The 14431-nt window shown below is 34.7% G+C and overlaps 1 protein-coding gene across 4 annotated transcripts in view; it reads left to right on the forward strand.

Annotated features, from left to right (window-relative positions):
* The window catches only part of KYNU (kynureninase), a 126093-nt gene that overhangs the window by 66609 nt on the left and 45053 nt on the right, over positions 1 to 14431 (forward strand). For all 4 annotated transcript variants that reach the window (XM_059166757.1, XM_059166758.1, XM_059166760.1 and 1 more), the window contains 2 exons: positions 12313 to 12411; positions 13397 to 13470. In XM_059166757.1, the coding sequence (XP_059022740.1) occupies positions 12313 to 12411; positions 13397 to 13470 (173 nt within the window). The remainder of the gene's footprint in view (positions 1 to 12312; positions 12412 to 13396; positions 13471 to 14431) is intronic.

Here is a 14431-nt window from a genome sequence, read left to right on the forward strand (position 1 = left end):
TAGTTTTGCCGCACCTGAAACTCAGATGTTTTGTCTTGCTGATAGAGCAGGATACTTACTTTGAGGTGTAGGGTAGCATTTACCTTAATAAAAAGTTTAGGTAGTAGAGACAAGTTGGACCTGGTCTTGAGTCCATGTCCCTTTCCTTAGTTTCTAGCATACTTTGGCTTAATTGACTTACTGATATGACTTTATTTCTCCACCAATAACTGGAGAAGGTAAGGGTGCTTATTTTCTAGGAGAATTAAACAAGATACTATTCCTAAAATATTTCATATTTAGTGCATTGTAAGTAACCAGTAAATGTTAGCACTTAACCAATATATGAGAAAAAGACATATTGGAATATCCAATCTACCAGAAAAAGAAGTAATGGATCCTTAGGCAGAAAGTGAAATATACAGAATTATAAACTAAAGGCTCTCACTGGATATTTCTGTCCTAAAATATATTTTAAAAAATGACAATCTGAACAGCATGGCTAAAACTCAAGAGATTACATTGAACTTAAAAAAGGTTTGGTAATGGACTAATAAAAATTTTGATAAAAGAATGCAGTGCCAACTGGTTATACTCTACATTCCTTCCTCAATGCCATATAAAATGGTCTACAACTTACGGGCACTTGCGGGGGCTGGCAGACAGTGAGTGACAGATAAATATTGATTGCATCAGTGACCCCCTTAAACATTTTTTACATCATTTTACTGTACCTATATGCATGCTGGCACATTAGTTGTCTTGTAGCCTACTGAACATTAAAATGCAAATGATAAAAACGACTGAATTTTGCAAACTTGTGTTTTGTTTTATTAGCTTCTACCTTGTGTCATTCTTCACTGAGTATGAGTACAAGCATCTCTTAGACCCAACCAAACTTCCTAAATTATTAATAAATAATGATCACAATTATAGCCCCGACAATTTGAATAAGAAGGCAGAATAGGTAAGACAAAAAGAAGGAATATAAGTAAAAACACCATTATAAAAAAAGTTATTGTAGTTTAACATCATTTAGTAAAATCTGAAGTATCTTGGGGCGCCTGGGTGGCTCAGTGGGTTAAGCCGCTGCCTTCGGCTCAGGTCGTGATCTCAGGGTCCTGGGATCGAGTCCCACGTCGGGCTCTCTGCTCAGCGGGGAGCCTGCTTCCTCCTCTCTCTCTGCCTGCCTCTCTGCCTGCTTGTGATCTTTGTCTGTCAAATAAATAAATAAAATCTTTAAAAAAAAAAAAAATCTGAAGTATCTCAACAACACTTACATATAAATGGTCACCTCCCCAAACCACCCATTTATCTTTAGGAAAGGACTAAATTCTTGTTAAAAATAATTTGGAGACACCTGGAGAGGACAAATAAATGACTGATCAAGCATCAAAACTCTACAGAAAGTTTGGTTGAGATGTTTCTAGTATTGGATATTGGGAGTCAGTTCTGTAAAGGACGATAACAATAGAATAATATCAACAATACAAGGAGTTCCTGAGTGGCTCAGTCAGTTAAGTGTCTGCCTTTGGCTCAGGACATAATCCCAGAGTCCTGGGATGGAGCCCTGCATCAGGTTCCCTTCTTCCTCAGCAGGGAGCCTACTTCCCCCTCTCCCTTTGCCTGTCCCCATCCCTCATATGCTCTCTCTCTTTAAAATATTAAAACAACAACAACAACAAAAACACTTGCATGGGACTTGAGCAATGGATCAGCTGGGAAAAATTAGTACCAAATATGTTTATATATAACTATAGTATAAACTGGCATAGTGTATGAATTTTTAATGTGTAAAAATTATTGTTTTCCAAAAAGGTTAATATGAGAATTTTCAATATTAAGAACTTGTAATGAGTACAGTTATTCTATTAAAGTCACTACCATTTCACCCAATAGGATCTTCTCATCAGTGCATAAGAAGAATTTTTGTCTCTATACTTTCTATAGTAGAATGAGACATGCATTTGGATTTTTCTTTCATTCTTTTGATCAGTAAATATTTTAGTATATTAAAATAATGGAGGTCCAAATAAGAACACTTAGTTTAGCCTGGAATGTCAAAGTGACCTTTTTAGAAAAGAGACTTGAGCCAATTCTAGAATTATGAGTAGGAGTTAAACAGGTAAAATCTCCTTCAGGTGCCTAGCTGTGTGGTAGGGCCACTCTACACAGCTTTAAAAACTTGATTGGATTACAAGATAGTATAATTTGATTGTAGAAAGAATGTAGAATTTTAGGAAAGGTATGACAAGAAATGAATCTATAAGGCAGACAAAGGTAAGAAGGGCTTACTAAGCTATACTTAGTCTTGAGCTTTTCCCTAAAGACCTACAGAGAGCCATTGAAAGCTTTGAGATAATAAAGAAACTTCATTTTGTTTTAATTTTTAAAAGAAATTTTCTGCCTACAATAATGGGCAGGAATGGGATAAAAAGGGCAGAAGTTAAGAGGCAGTTGCAGCTGCTGTGCAAGAATTTGAAAAATCTCTATCATGATACAGTTGTGCATGGGGTGCCAGATAACAGATTTATCTCATACTACATGAAATATTTTTTCTGTTCTCTCATGGAAATCATTTTTATTTAACTTTATTATCTCTGTCATGTTAAAGACAGGTTTTATATAAACATCAGAAATTAAGTATCTACATTGAGCTTCTGTGGTTTCACCCAGATTTAGCTGTTCATAGAATTCAAGAATAATAGAAAGACCATGGGTGTAGATACAGGCACAGAGATAGAAATAAAGGAAAGAAAATGACCTAGAATTTAGGCAAAATGCCTCATCAACTAAATATCCTTTACTTTGAGAATAATGAAGAATTATTCTGTTCAAAAATATACAGTATACTCTATCTGTAGTCTTAAATTCCTCCAGGTTGGATCCTGGAATCAATAAGTCAAAGTACGTTGGGTAAGGATCAGTACCCAAGAATCTAAAACTTTTGAGCTGTTTTAAAGAAATTTTCCTCAGATATTTTATTTAATTCAAGCTTTTCATTAGATAGACTGTGTGAGAAAGACTGATTAATTCTTAATAAAAGAGGAATTTTGGGACTCATGTTATTTTAGAATCCCTGACCTGACCAAAGCAAGCCTCCCCAAGGCCAGCCATGATTGGTGCTTCACTAACCACTCTCATCAGGGCCACAGTATGTAACTATTTTTCCAGATCTAGTTTCATTCAAACCTACGGCCCCCAAATGAAATACTGCCCTTAGCTTTTTTTTTTTTTTTTCTTATCCTGTAGGTGATATGCATTTTATAAAATATTTCAGTCCTCTACAACCCAGGCTACTTTCTCCGGTATCCCATTTTTCATTCCACTTGATTAGTCAAAGGAAAGGTAATGGTAGTCTTTGTTAAACTGAAAAAATGAAAGTGTTCAAACATGAAACATATAGACTAGTTCTAATGTCTTCACTAGCCACTGTATGAAATGGAAAGTCAGTTTTGTGCCTCATGGCAATGAAAGTAGAATTTCAAAATATCCTGAAACAGAAAAAGAAAAATAAATACCAAATAAAATGTGAAAGATTTCTCTTAATGTCCTCTTTCATGATCTTCTTCTTTACTCAGTTAAATTGTTTGTTCAAGCAAGATTGGGAATATCAAACTTAGTTGAGGTCAAGAGAAAAATGCTGATTTTCTTAGCAAATTATCTTAAGTGAGGTGGCGAACAAATAAGGTGACTGTCACACTGTGTATAAAAATAAGCTTCAAGAGAAGAAATTTAAGAATGATGTCTTCAACAATTATCCTATAGACTTATTTGCAATATTGTCAAGTTAAGTATTATGTAAATTTAAATATATGAGTAAATCTAGTTGAGAAATTTGCCATGGAAATTGACACAGTAATAACTAGAACATATAAAAAATTGTGCTTTCATTTTACATCTAAATGGGGTTCTCAATATAGGTATTACCTTATGATGGTTAAATTAAAGAGCTCCTTTAAATTCACTTTTAACAAGAGAGGTCAATAAAAAGATAAGTAAATGTTGATTAAATGTCACACATTCAAAAAGTCAAAGGCCTATATCTGGTAATGCTGTGATTAGATCTGTGTATCTCCTATTAGATTCCCTGCCTCATGGTTATCCCACATGATGACCACTGTTCTTCTATCATTTGTGAAATAAAATCCAAATCACTTGAGCCTTTATGATTTTGCATATACCCAAATTATCAGTATATTCGCTTTTGCTCTACTTCACATAACTTGTTTCAGCAAAACCAAATGTTTCCTGTTTCCTGCCCAGATGGCATACTTCCTGTCTTCATGGCCTTTACTCTTAGCCTCCCCTCCTCTTAGAATCCCCACATGTGAAGATTCTGTTCCTCCAGCTTAGCCACTACATGCTTCCCAGGTTACAACGTGTCCTAGAGATTCACATTGTCTAGCTGTCTTTCTAAATGCAAACATGGTATACTTAAAATAAAATTATCACGTGCCAACAATGAAAAATAAAAAAGTTTTATTTAAAAATTCCTAGTTTCAGGTATTATCTAAAAAATTAGAAGGTTGACAATACTGGGTCATCATTCCTGTAGAATGAGTGGCAAGAGGTTGGCTGACAGTGCTTCCCATGTACTGGGATTTGAGCTCTTCACACAACTCCTGCCTGTACCTGGAGCTGAAGCAGTGACAGCTGGCATATATATTTATGCTTATATTACAAGAAAGGATAAAGTGAAGTACTTCTTACAGGCCCATCTCATATACTTCTTGACTAACTCCTATAGAAAAATGAGTGTGCAGTCCTTGACCTTCATCATCAAGATTTTCTTGCTCCTCCATGTCAGGTGAAATCTGTCTTTTTGTTGTATTTTTGTAACACGAAGGAAAATGTATTATCAGCCAGCTTTTGGACTATCTCATAATTATTTTAATGCCCATCTTAAGTCTCAAATTTAGGAAGCTTACGTCAGCAGAGTGCTCAATGACTTTTTGAGAGTGGACCTTATAAACTTCACAGACACATGCTAGTGCTTTGCATATAATCACTTACCTTTAAATATGCACCTGTTTGGCCAGTGAATGAATAATTTATGCACATCAACAAGAATTGATCAGGTTAGTTTTATGGATCACATACTACGTAAAAAGCACAACTGTATCCCCATTTAAATAGAATCAGAAAATTTGGAAGAGTTATTTATAATGGATAGGTGTTCTAAAAAATCAAAACATGCTTTGTAAATTTTGAGTTCTTTTAAAAATTCCATTTCTGTTCTTTGACACACTTAGGACATGCAGACTGCTCCATTAAATCATTAAATATTAAATGAACTAAATTAAGCTTGAAAAATTACCTTGAGCTATTTTTCCCATCTTGAGTATCTGAAATAAATCAAACTGTTTTGTGTGAGGTCCTTGCCAGTTGGAGAAAGACTCCAGAAGAGAACAGTACTACTCAATTTGTTTTATTTTTTCCCTTCCGTTTTATACTTACTTGTGACAATAAATAGAGATGACAATTGCTGGGTTTTTTCCAGTATAAGAAATAGCCAAAATTTACTCTTGAAAGCACACTCTTTGTTATAGTAAGACATTTTCACCTACAAATTACACAACACTTTTGAGTCTCAAGATCTTTTTGCCTTTTCTCTGTCCTAAATCCTTTATTCATTCCCTCCACAGAGCTGTTGGCTCTGTCTCCCATCTTCTTAACTAACACATTATTTTTAAATTTCATTAACAAAGTGCTTCAGTGTTCCCTACCTCCTATTTCTCATCTCCAGATTTGTCAGTTGCATCAATATCTACTTCAAGAAAGTCTAGCTAAAAGGATGAATCTTAAGTTTCTACAATAGTGCTCTACAGAAATGTGAGTAATAATAGGTACTTTGGGGAAGAAAATTTCCTCTACCCTCAAAGATTCTTCTGGCTGGTCTAACAATAAAATTAACAGAGACAGGTTAACAGAAAAATCAGGTTTGATTTTGTACATATGGGCACCTTACATGCATGAGAAGTTCAAAGAGAAAAGTAAAGTGAGGTATATACGCCACCCATAACTAAGGAACCGGATAGAGGCCTGGAGCTTCAAAGGGGAGCAGGCAATTCACAGTGCAACGAGACATATGTTTGATGATATTTAAATGTTTGTGCTGACATGCAGATGGGTCACTCAGGTAACATTTGTCTCTGGTAATGACTCCTATTCTGAGGAAGACGCCCAATGTAGATTCTCCTAGGGGGTGAAGACAGGGGTAAAAATTTAAGCTTGCAGAGTCTTGCTTGCCTTTGGCCCAAAATAATCCACATGCCAGTGTGGCACAATTTGGGGACAAATGTTCCAAACCCTTTCATATGAAAAGAATGAGAAAGATATTTGAAGAGCCTAATAAATTTAGGCTGGATGAAAGACTTTCAGAATAAAAATTCACTCTGAAATATTTACAGAGATAGTGAGGCACCTCTTTCAGAGATCTTTACTGAGTATGATGATGATGATGATGATTTTAACTTAGCATCTATGTGTGCTTTTGAATCACAGCACTTCAATGAATTTTGGAAAATTCAGTGCTTCAAGACTATGTCAAGAAAACCTACCAGCTTTCATCTTCCTCTTTGTTCCCGCCTTCCTCCCTAATTTTGAACTTCTTTGGGGAATCCCAACATCAGAGCTAACTGGGTCACCTATTACTGTTAATCCACTCTTTGTTCCTACCATCTTTATAGTGTTGGCCAACATACACAAACACACATACACATTCGCTCACTCACTCACACGCATGCTCCTGTAACTTTTTCTTTGTTCACTTGCCTCAAAGTTTCCCATCAGTTTTTCATTTTAAGGTAACATTGTCCAGATATAGCACTATAGTTCTTTGTCTCCTATGACTTTTATATACTCACAATATTTAAAGACCAACTGATACGGTGTGAAAGCTGCCATGGGAAGGTCACATTCTCATTACTAGTATACATTACTAGCCTCAAAGGAACTTAAAGGCATCTGCAGTTTACCCATCATGATGCCAGTGCCACTGCCAAGGGCGTCCACTGGTGTTTGGAAGTGCACTCTATAGGGAACATGCAGAGGCTGGTATGTATGAATGGCCACAGGCTAGCTGGCAAGCATCTGCAGGCATCTCCCAGGGCTCACAGGACCTACAACCATGGGTGATTACTCAAGTGGCTCAGGACAAATGTTCTTTGCTCACCTTTAGTATTTTATTACCTAGCAATTACATGAGCACACCAATGATAGCTGCTGACTATCAGCTCTGTATACACCCACAGATACCTTACCTTATATAATTAACCTTTGCACACCAAATCTTCTACTTATTGATGGTCTTCATAATTTATAGGATTTTTTTTTTTTTTTGGTGAAGAACGAACTAATACTAACTAATGTCAGTCTAAAGTCAGTTTGAATGAATAGTTATGAGTAAAAAATTAATGTGTATTATTCCATGTTTCATTTTAATAAATAATGAATCAAAATTGAGAGACAGTAAGCTACCCCTTCACATGGAAATCCTGAGATTTAATAAAAATCTATTAATATAGAAGAATAATATGCATAGGCTGTGTGTATTACTCCCCTGGTTAGAAAAATGTTAGTATTATGCTAGAGAAGATGGCAAGGGAAAAAACGCATGATATTCCTTGTTTTATCGAGAGGGATTTTGAACATATTTTTGACTACTGTTAACTGTCCAGGAAACTTCATTTTAAAAGATGACAAGTCTGAATAAATTGCTTATACCATTAAATTGCAACAGGAAGAAAGGGCTTCAAATAATAATCTTTAAAATTAATCATCAGTTTAGAGAATATTTATTAACAATTGTATGACCTTTTAAAATTCATTTACTTATTTATATCCAGTAATTATTTAAGTCAATATCATGTAAAAGTAGAGGACAATAAGATTGGAAAATTGGTACAAGAGGTCTATGCAAACAGCTATCGATAAGATAGAAGGGAGAGTTTGACAAAGGAATCTTTCATAGAAGTTATCTTTTTTTTATTTCTTATTTTTATTTTTTTTAAAGATTTTATTTATTTGACTGAGAGAGGGACCATAAACAGGGCGAGTATGAGAGGGAGAAGCAGGCTTCCCACCCAGCAGGGAGCGGATGTGGCTCAATCCCAGGACAGGACCCTGGGATAACCTGAGCTGCAGGCAGAGGCTTAAGGATTGAGCCACCCAAGTGCCCCTAGAAGTTATCTTATAATCAAAACCTGAGATACCCATGCAAAGCGAGGAGGGAAAGAATACCCTCAGACAGAGAAAGGTTTTTGCAAATAGAGGGAGGTAGGTAAGGGGCACCTGAGACAAGAAAACTGGAAAGGACCCGGTACTAAGGAAAGTGAGTTACATTCTGAAGCTAATGGGGTTCTTTGAAGGGACATAAGGTGTCTTACTCAAAAGTGCGATTTAGCAAATTCATTGGAAGTAGGCAGGCTGGGAGTATTCATAATGGTTAGATTACCGCACTGGTCTGGAGATTGACTACAAAGTGAGGCAACCTGTTGGCGGACCACTGCTGTGCTTGTACGGGGTTGTGTCAGTATGATTGTGAGCTCTTGCGGATGATTTTAATACAAGTTTATTGAAAAATATTTTATTTTTATTTTAGAAATTGCATAAAGTAGGCACTCAGATGTGGAATTTCTGTTTCCGCCTATTCATATTGTTTTTCTACCTACCCTTAAAGAGGTAACAACTGGATGGCTGTAGAGAGGTTTTGGAGAAGTGTTTGTGTTTCCTTTATTTTTAAGATGCTGCCATCTAGTGAAACTTTCGTAAAATCACTTCATGGTGATCTCATTCAAGTTTGTTATCTTCTGGTCCTTTCCTCAAAACAGTTACATTTTAATAATTTATGTTTCTGCCATTCATGGGGAAAGAATTGAACATACATTAAAACATACAGTAAGAGCTTCCAGTGAATTTTTTTAATGGGGCACCGCTGATGTAACTACAGGATTTATAATAATGAGATATGGTAGGTTGAATTTAAATGGCTTCTTCACTGCGCCATTCTTTACAAGTAATGGATAACAAAATAAAAATGCTTCCTTTCCTATTCCTTAAGTTTTCTAAGTTGAGTTTTAAAAACAGATGAAAATGGAAAAAAGTGGGAAAAAATGGAAAAAACAAACATCATTGCCTTTATTAGTAATGATGGCAAGAAAAAAGATTTTAAATTTGGAAATCTGTTTTTTTCTAAGTTGAATTTCAATATTAAAATGTATGTTAAAATAGAAACAAATCTCTGTGTGTGTTCATTGAACCCAAGCATTAGTTTGCAAACCCAGATCTTGATCTCTAAGTCTTGATAGATTCTTTTCTGTCACTCTCAAAACTTAGGTTAGCACAGAGCATCTGTTTTATTTTTATGACCTGTATTGCTCATTTTTTTTCTGTGAGAAACAAAATATGAATTCATTCCCCACCCCCCGAAAAAATCCCCTCACAAAATCAGATTCTTGTACTGGTAAGAACTCTTTCTTCTATGAGGTAACTAGTTCTGGCCACATCATAAAGAGTAAGGTTTCTAATTGACTCTTCAGTATACTGTGTTTTCTTTATGAGACTAATGCTGTAGTTTAAGGATCAACAAATCTTTTCTGTAATGAGCAAGATAGTAAATATTTTTGATTTTGTGATCCGTTATGGTCTCTGTTGAAACAAACTCCTCAAAAGTTGTCATAGATGATATTTAAACAAATGAGACTAGTTTTGTTCAAATACAAATTTATTCATTAAAAACAGGTCATAGTTTGCATCCCTCTATGCATGGAAAGTACCTGTAATAGTAGTTTGAGGTTAGTTATTCTTAAGAGGTATTAGAACAATCTAAAATTGGTCTCTCTGCAATTATTTACTTCAACAATTTCAATCAATATGCGTGTTTCTTCAAACTTGGAGAAAGTGTAAAGTTTTGAAAATGTAATTGTATATGCACTTAGTAAGCTAAAAATAGAAAAGCTCACAGGTAAAACATTTTTGCAGGGTGAACTATCACCCCATTTAATGATCAGGGATTTTTTTTTAAAATTCATGCTTATGTACAAAATTGTTTTAATATGGAATAAATCACTATATTCTCTAAGTAAAACTTTTACCATTTTGGTTCACAGAAAGTTAGAGGTTTTAATGGTAAGCCATTTAAGTGAAAAGTTACTACTTGGTACACTTTGGGTAATAGAATCTATTGCTTCAGGTTGTCCTTCTGGGAACTTAATAGAGACAGAGGCTTAGTTTCTAAAACTGAATTCTACTAGGCAGATATATAAAACATTTGGATCATGTAAACAAGTGAAGAACTAAGAGTAAGAAGCTGTTAGGGTCTCAAGTCAGTATGTAGGGAGAGCACAGTGTAGAGTCATCAACAGCATTTTTATTTGGTCATCTTTGTGTCATCTGATCTAGGCAATACTTCATCTTAGAGATCTGCCACTCTTGACTGAACTCAGCCATGCATCTCTGGCCAACTGAGGGAGGTGGGGAGATCAGATGAGTCACGCTGAGCTCAGGTGTGGGTGACTTTGATCCCCATTTCTTCCATGAAGATGGAAGCCAGAGATGGCAGAGGGCAGGACAGTTCGAGCCTTATTTATTCACTCAAGTCCCTTGGAATCTCTGCTTGTATTAGATGGGCTAACCATTCCATTGGTCACAATACGTCACCTGGCTAATCCCAGGGGCAGAGAATTGTATCTTGTCCACAGTGGGAAGAACTGAAAAATTACATGGCAAAGGAAATAGGAAACAAGAATGGGAACCATTAGGGCAATTTACCATAGTTTGCATATACTTGAATTAATTAAATGTGAGCATGATGTGGGCTTAGTGATAACTGAAAACTACTATTCATCAGGTAAGTAGGATACACTAAAGCAGAGATGATTCTCAAAGTTTTTAGTAACAAAAACCTTTCTACACACTTAAAAATCACTGAGGACCTCAAAGAGGTTTTGATACTCTGTTTATATATATTTACTATATTTGTAAGTAAATATGTTTATTCATTTATTTAGAGCAACAATTACAAACACATTTCATATTAAATAATATGCTGTTAGGGAAACAAAACCATATTTTCTAAAACAAAAAGAAAGTTGTATATTTGGGAAATCTCTTTATTGTTTGGCTTAATAGAAGACAGCTGGCTTTCTTTATCTGCTTCTGTATTCAAGCTCTTCCTCCTTTTTTTTTTTTTCTTTATGAAGCATGAAGAAAATTAGTCCTCATGCTGATAGATAGTTGTAAAAAGCGGAAGTATTCTATTGGCTTCACAGTTTATTGTGAATATTGTTTGATACTATATCAGAATTTGACCAGTGATAGGCAATGTGAAACCAAATTACTGAGCTTTCTGCACTTTGTTACATTAAAATCCATTGTTTGGTTTTGCACTTGGAATAGATCTATCCATGTGTGATATGAAACATCAAACATTGGTTATGTGAAAAAATATTAGCTCATTTTTTCCAAATATTTACATAGTTCATTATGTATTGCTTTAAAAATTATGTATTACTACTAAACTCACCAGAAATGTCTTTAAATATTGGGAAATGGTCATCCTCATGAAAGTGGATACAAATTTTCAAAAACCTAATTTCTCTTGGAAACTACTTTTTTTTTTTTCCCATTGGCAACAAAGACTGAGTTGTTTTCCTTGAATTGATGGACTCATTTCATTCATTTTCAGAAGAATGTCTGTCAAACAGCCAAGTGTGAGTTACTGTTGTTTGTCTTTCAGTTGTTTTTTGATGCAAAAAATCATTCTCTGTGAAGTAAAAGTGGCTAGTTCAGCTTGCAACTCAAATAATTGTATAAGTACGTTATTTTGAGGCAACTGTCTTACTTCAGAATGTGGTCAAATGTTTTATGCATACTCCCACATTCAACATTAAACCTCCGAGAATTAAGGCATTGAGATCTAAAACAAATTAATCATTTTTACAGCTTTCTCAAGGAGATCTTTAAGTGAAACTGTCTTGTTATTTCCCCCTGCAACTAAACGATCTTGACCTGCAGTGACTGCTAGTGTAATTTGATGGCTTGATTTGTGCTAACCTGCCAGCAGTTTTCCCATAATTGCTTTTGCATTATCCGTGCAAATGTCAACACAGTGATGAAGGTGAAAAATGTCTTCGTATTATGAAAACTATCTCAACTTGAAAGGATCTTGAAAATGCCCAGTGTTTTGTGGTTCAGACATTGTGAACCACTGCACCAAAGAATAAACTATAGTTATTGTGCAATCGTTTGTCAGATTTTCTTAGAGATATTTATTCTTACTATTTCTAATCATTAAGCAGATTTAAAACTTGGTCTTATGTCCTTCCCCAGGGGTGTTTCGTTGGCTTTGATCTAGCACATGCAGTTGGAAATGTTGAACTCCACTTACATGACTGGGGAGTTGATTTTGCCTGCTGGTGCTCCTACAAGGTACAAATTACTTAATATATTTTACATCCTTTTATCACACATTGACATTGATCTAAATGAAACACTGGCTCAGTGGCCAGTTTTAACTATTTGGGTTAATTCCTCCATTACTTTCATTACTGCTTTTTCTGATTTTAGCTCATTACAAAGTCATATGATACAATAGTATAGTAATTAATTAAAATCGGGTATTTTCATCTACTGTAGAGTATTTATTCTCTCAATTACCTGGTTTCTATAAAAGTCAGGAGACAGGGTGGGGGGAACTCCACATTTAGTACTTAATTCAAATTGATTAGATTCTTATTTTTTGTTAATAATGTTGTGAAATTTCTACTATGTAAAGATAATTATTATGGAATCAACTTGTTATTGACATCTGAAGACAACTGACAGGAATCATGGAAATGAAACCAATTTTACTTTTGTATTTTTTATTTCTTTTTAAGATTTTATTTATTTATTTGACAGAGAGAGACAGTGAAGAGGGAACACCAAGTAGAGGGAGTGGGAGAGGAAGAAGCAGGCTTCCTGCCAAACAGGAAGCAGGATGTGGGGCTCTATCCCAGGACCTTGGGATCATGACCTGTGCCGAAGGCAGATGCTTAACTACTGAGCCACCCGGGTGCCCCTGAAACCAATTTTATTTTAACTTAGTGTTTTTAAAATATGCTTTTCTATTATTTAAATATTTTTGTGACAAAATAATTGAAATGAATAAACATTAAAATTAGATAGACTTCATTGGAACTGTATGTATTAGTTGGCAAAATTTGGCCAGGTAAGTAATAGGTATTTATTCTCAATTGATAATGCTATGTTTATTTTTTTTTCTTTGAATAAGGTGATGCAAAATTCTGCTTTATTATAAAAGCTCAAATAATCATACATTTTGAGCTAGTCAAAAGTTGGTTTCATAACAAAAAAAAATCAAATGATTTCATTATTTATTTTTGTCATACAATTTAATTTCTTTTCAATCCAGTATTTAAACTCAGGAGCAGGAGGTCTTGCTGGTGCCTTTGTCCATGAAAAGCATGCCCATACAATTAAACCTGCGTGAGTACCATCTTTACATTCTTCGGTGATGAATAAATTAATTTGCGTTAATAATATGCTAAATTTATATGAGTTCATTAAGGTGGTATCCAGTAAGAATCTGGATTGATTATAATTATTACTCTATTAACAATGATGCACTTTATCAGAAATAAATGCTTTTCAAAGAGTTCAGTTGGTTGAACAGAAATTTAATCACAAAAAGGGAAGCTTTAATGCTAAAAATGAGTCACTGTAATCATGTGGAGCAGATGGTTTAATGCAAAGAGACGACTTATTTTTGTTCAAAAATTAGACTTCAGAAAATTTCAGATTCCTCACATTGATGAATAAATCAAAGGCAACCAGAGCTATGCCTAATCGAGCCTTAAATGTGGTATGTTATTATTAAAATTACATCTACCTTTAAAGCTAGAAACATTATACGATAGTCTTGTAAGGATTATCTTCTGTCCTAAAAGATTTTATAATCCATGAAAACTGAAGAAGCTGAACATCGAACAACACAGGCTGACTGCATAAAAAGCAATACTTTTCTACTTTATATAACTTTTTCATTTTTTAGAGCAAGTATAAATGCAAATGTGATCTATTAACACATACATACATTTTTATTTGACTGGGGAACTTGTACGTTTGTTTTTATCTGGTGTGGAGATACAGATACAATATACTGCAAAAAGCCCCTTTCATAGTTGTTGTGTCAGAGTGTGTGTGATGAAGACTGTCTAGACTCATAATAGGTAATATAATAATGTTTGATTAGTTTCCTGAGTTTCTCAGCCACTGGCTGAGTGGAGTAATCTTGACAAGAATTGAAGCTGAATTAGTAATAAAACTTCGAGCACCTCACATTTCTGAGGTTTTACACATATAAATCCAAGAAATTTAAGATGATTTGCTACAGATCACTTAATCATGTCGAAAATTTCTTCAAGATTTTAAAGTTTTAAAATTAAAT

The sequence above is a fragment of the Mustela lutreola genome, chromosome 3, assembly GCF_030435805.1.
Source record: "Mustela lutreola isolate mMusLut2 chromosome 3, mMusLut2.pri, whole genome shotgun sequence".
Taxonomy (NCBI): Eukaryota; Metazoa; Chordata; class Mammalia; order Carnivora; family Mustelidae; genus Mustela; species Mustela lutreola.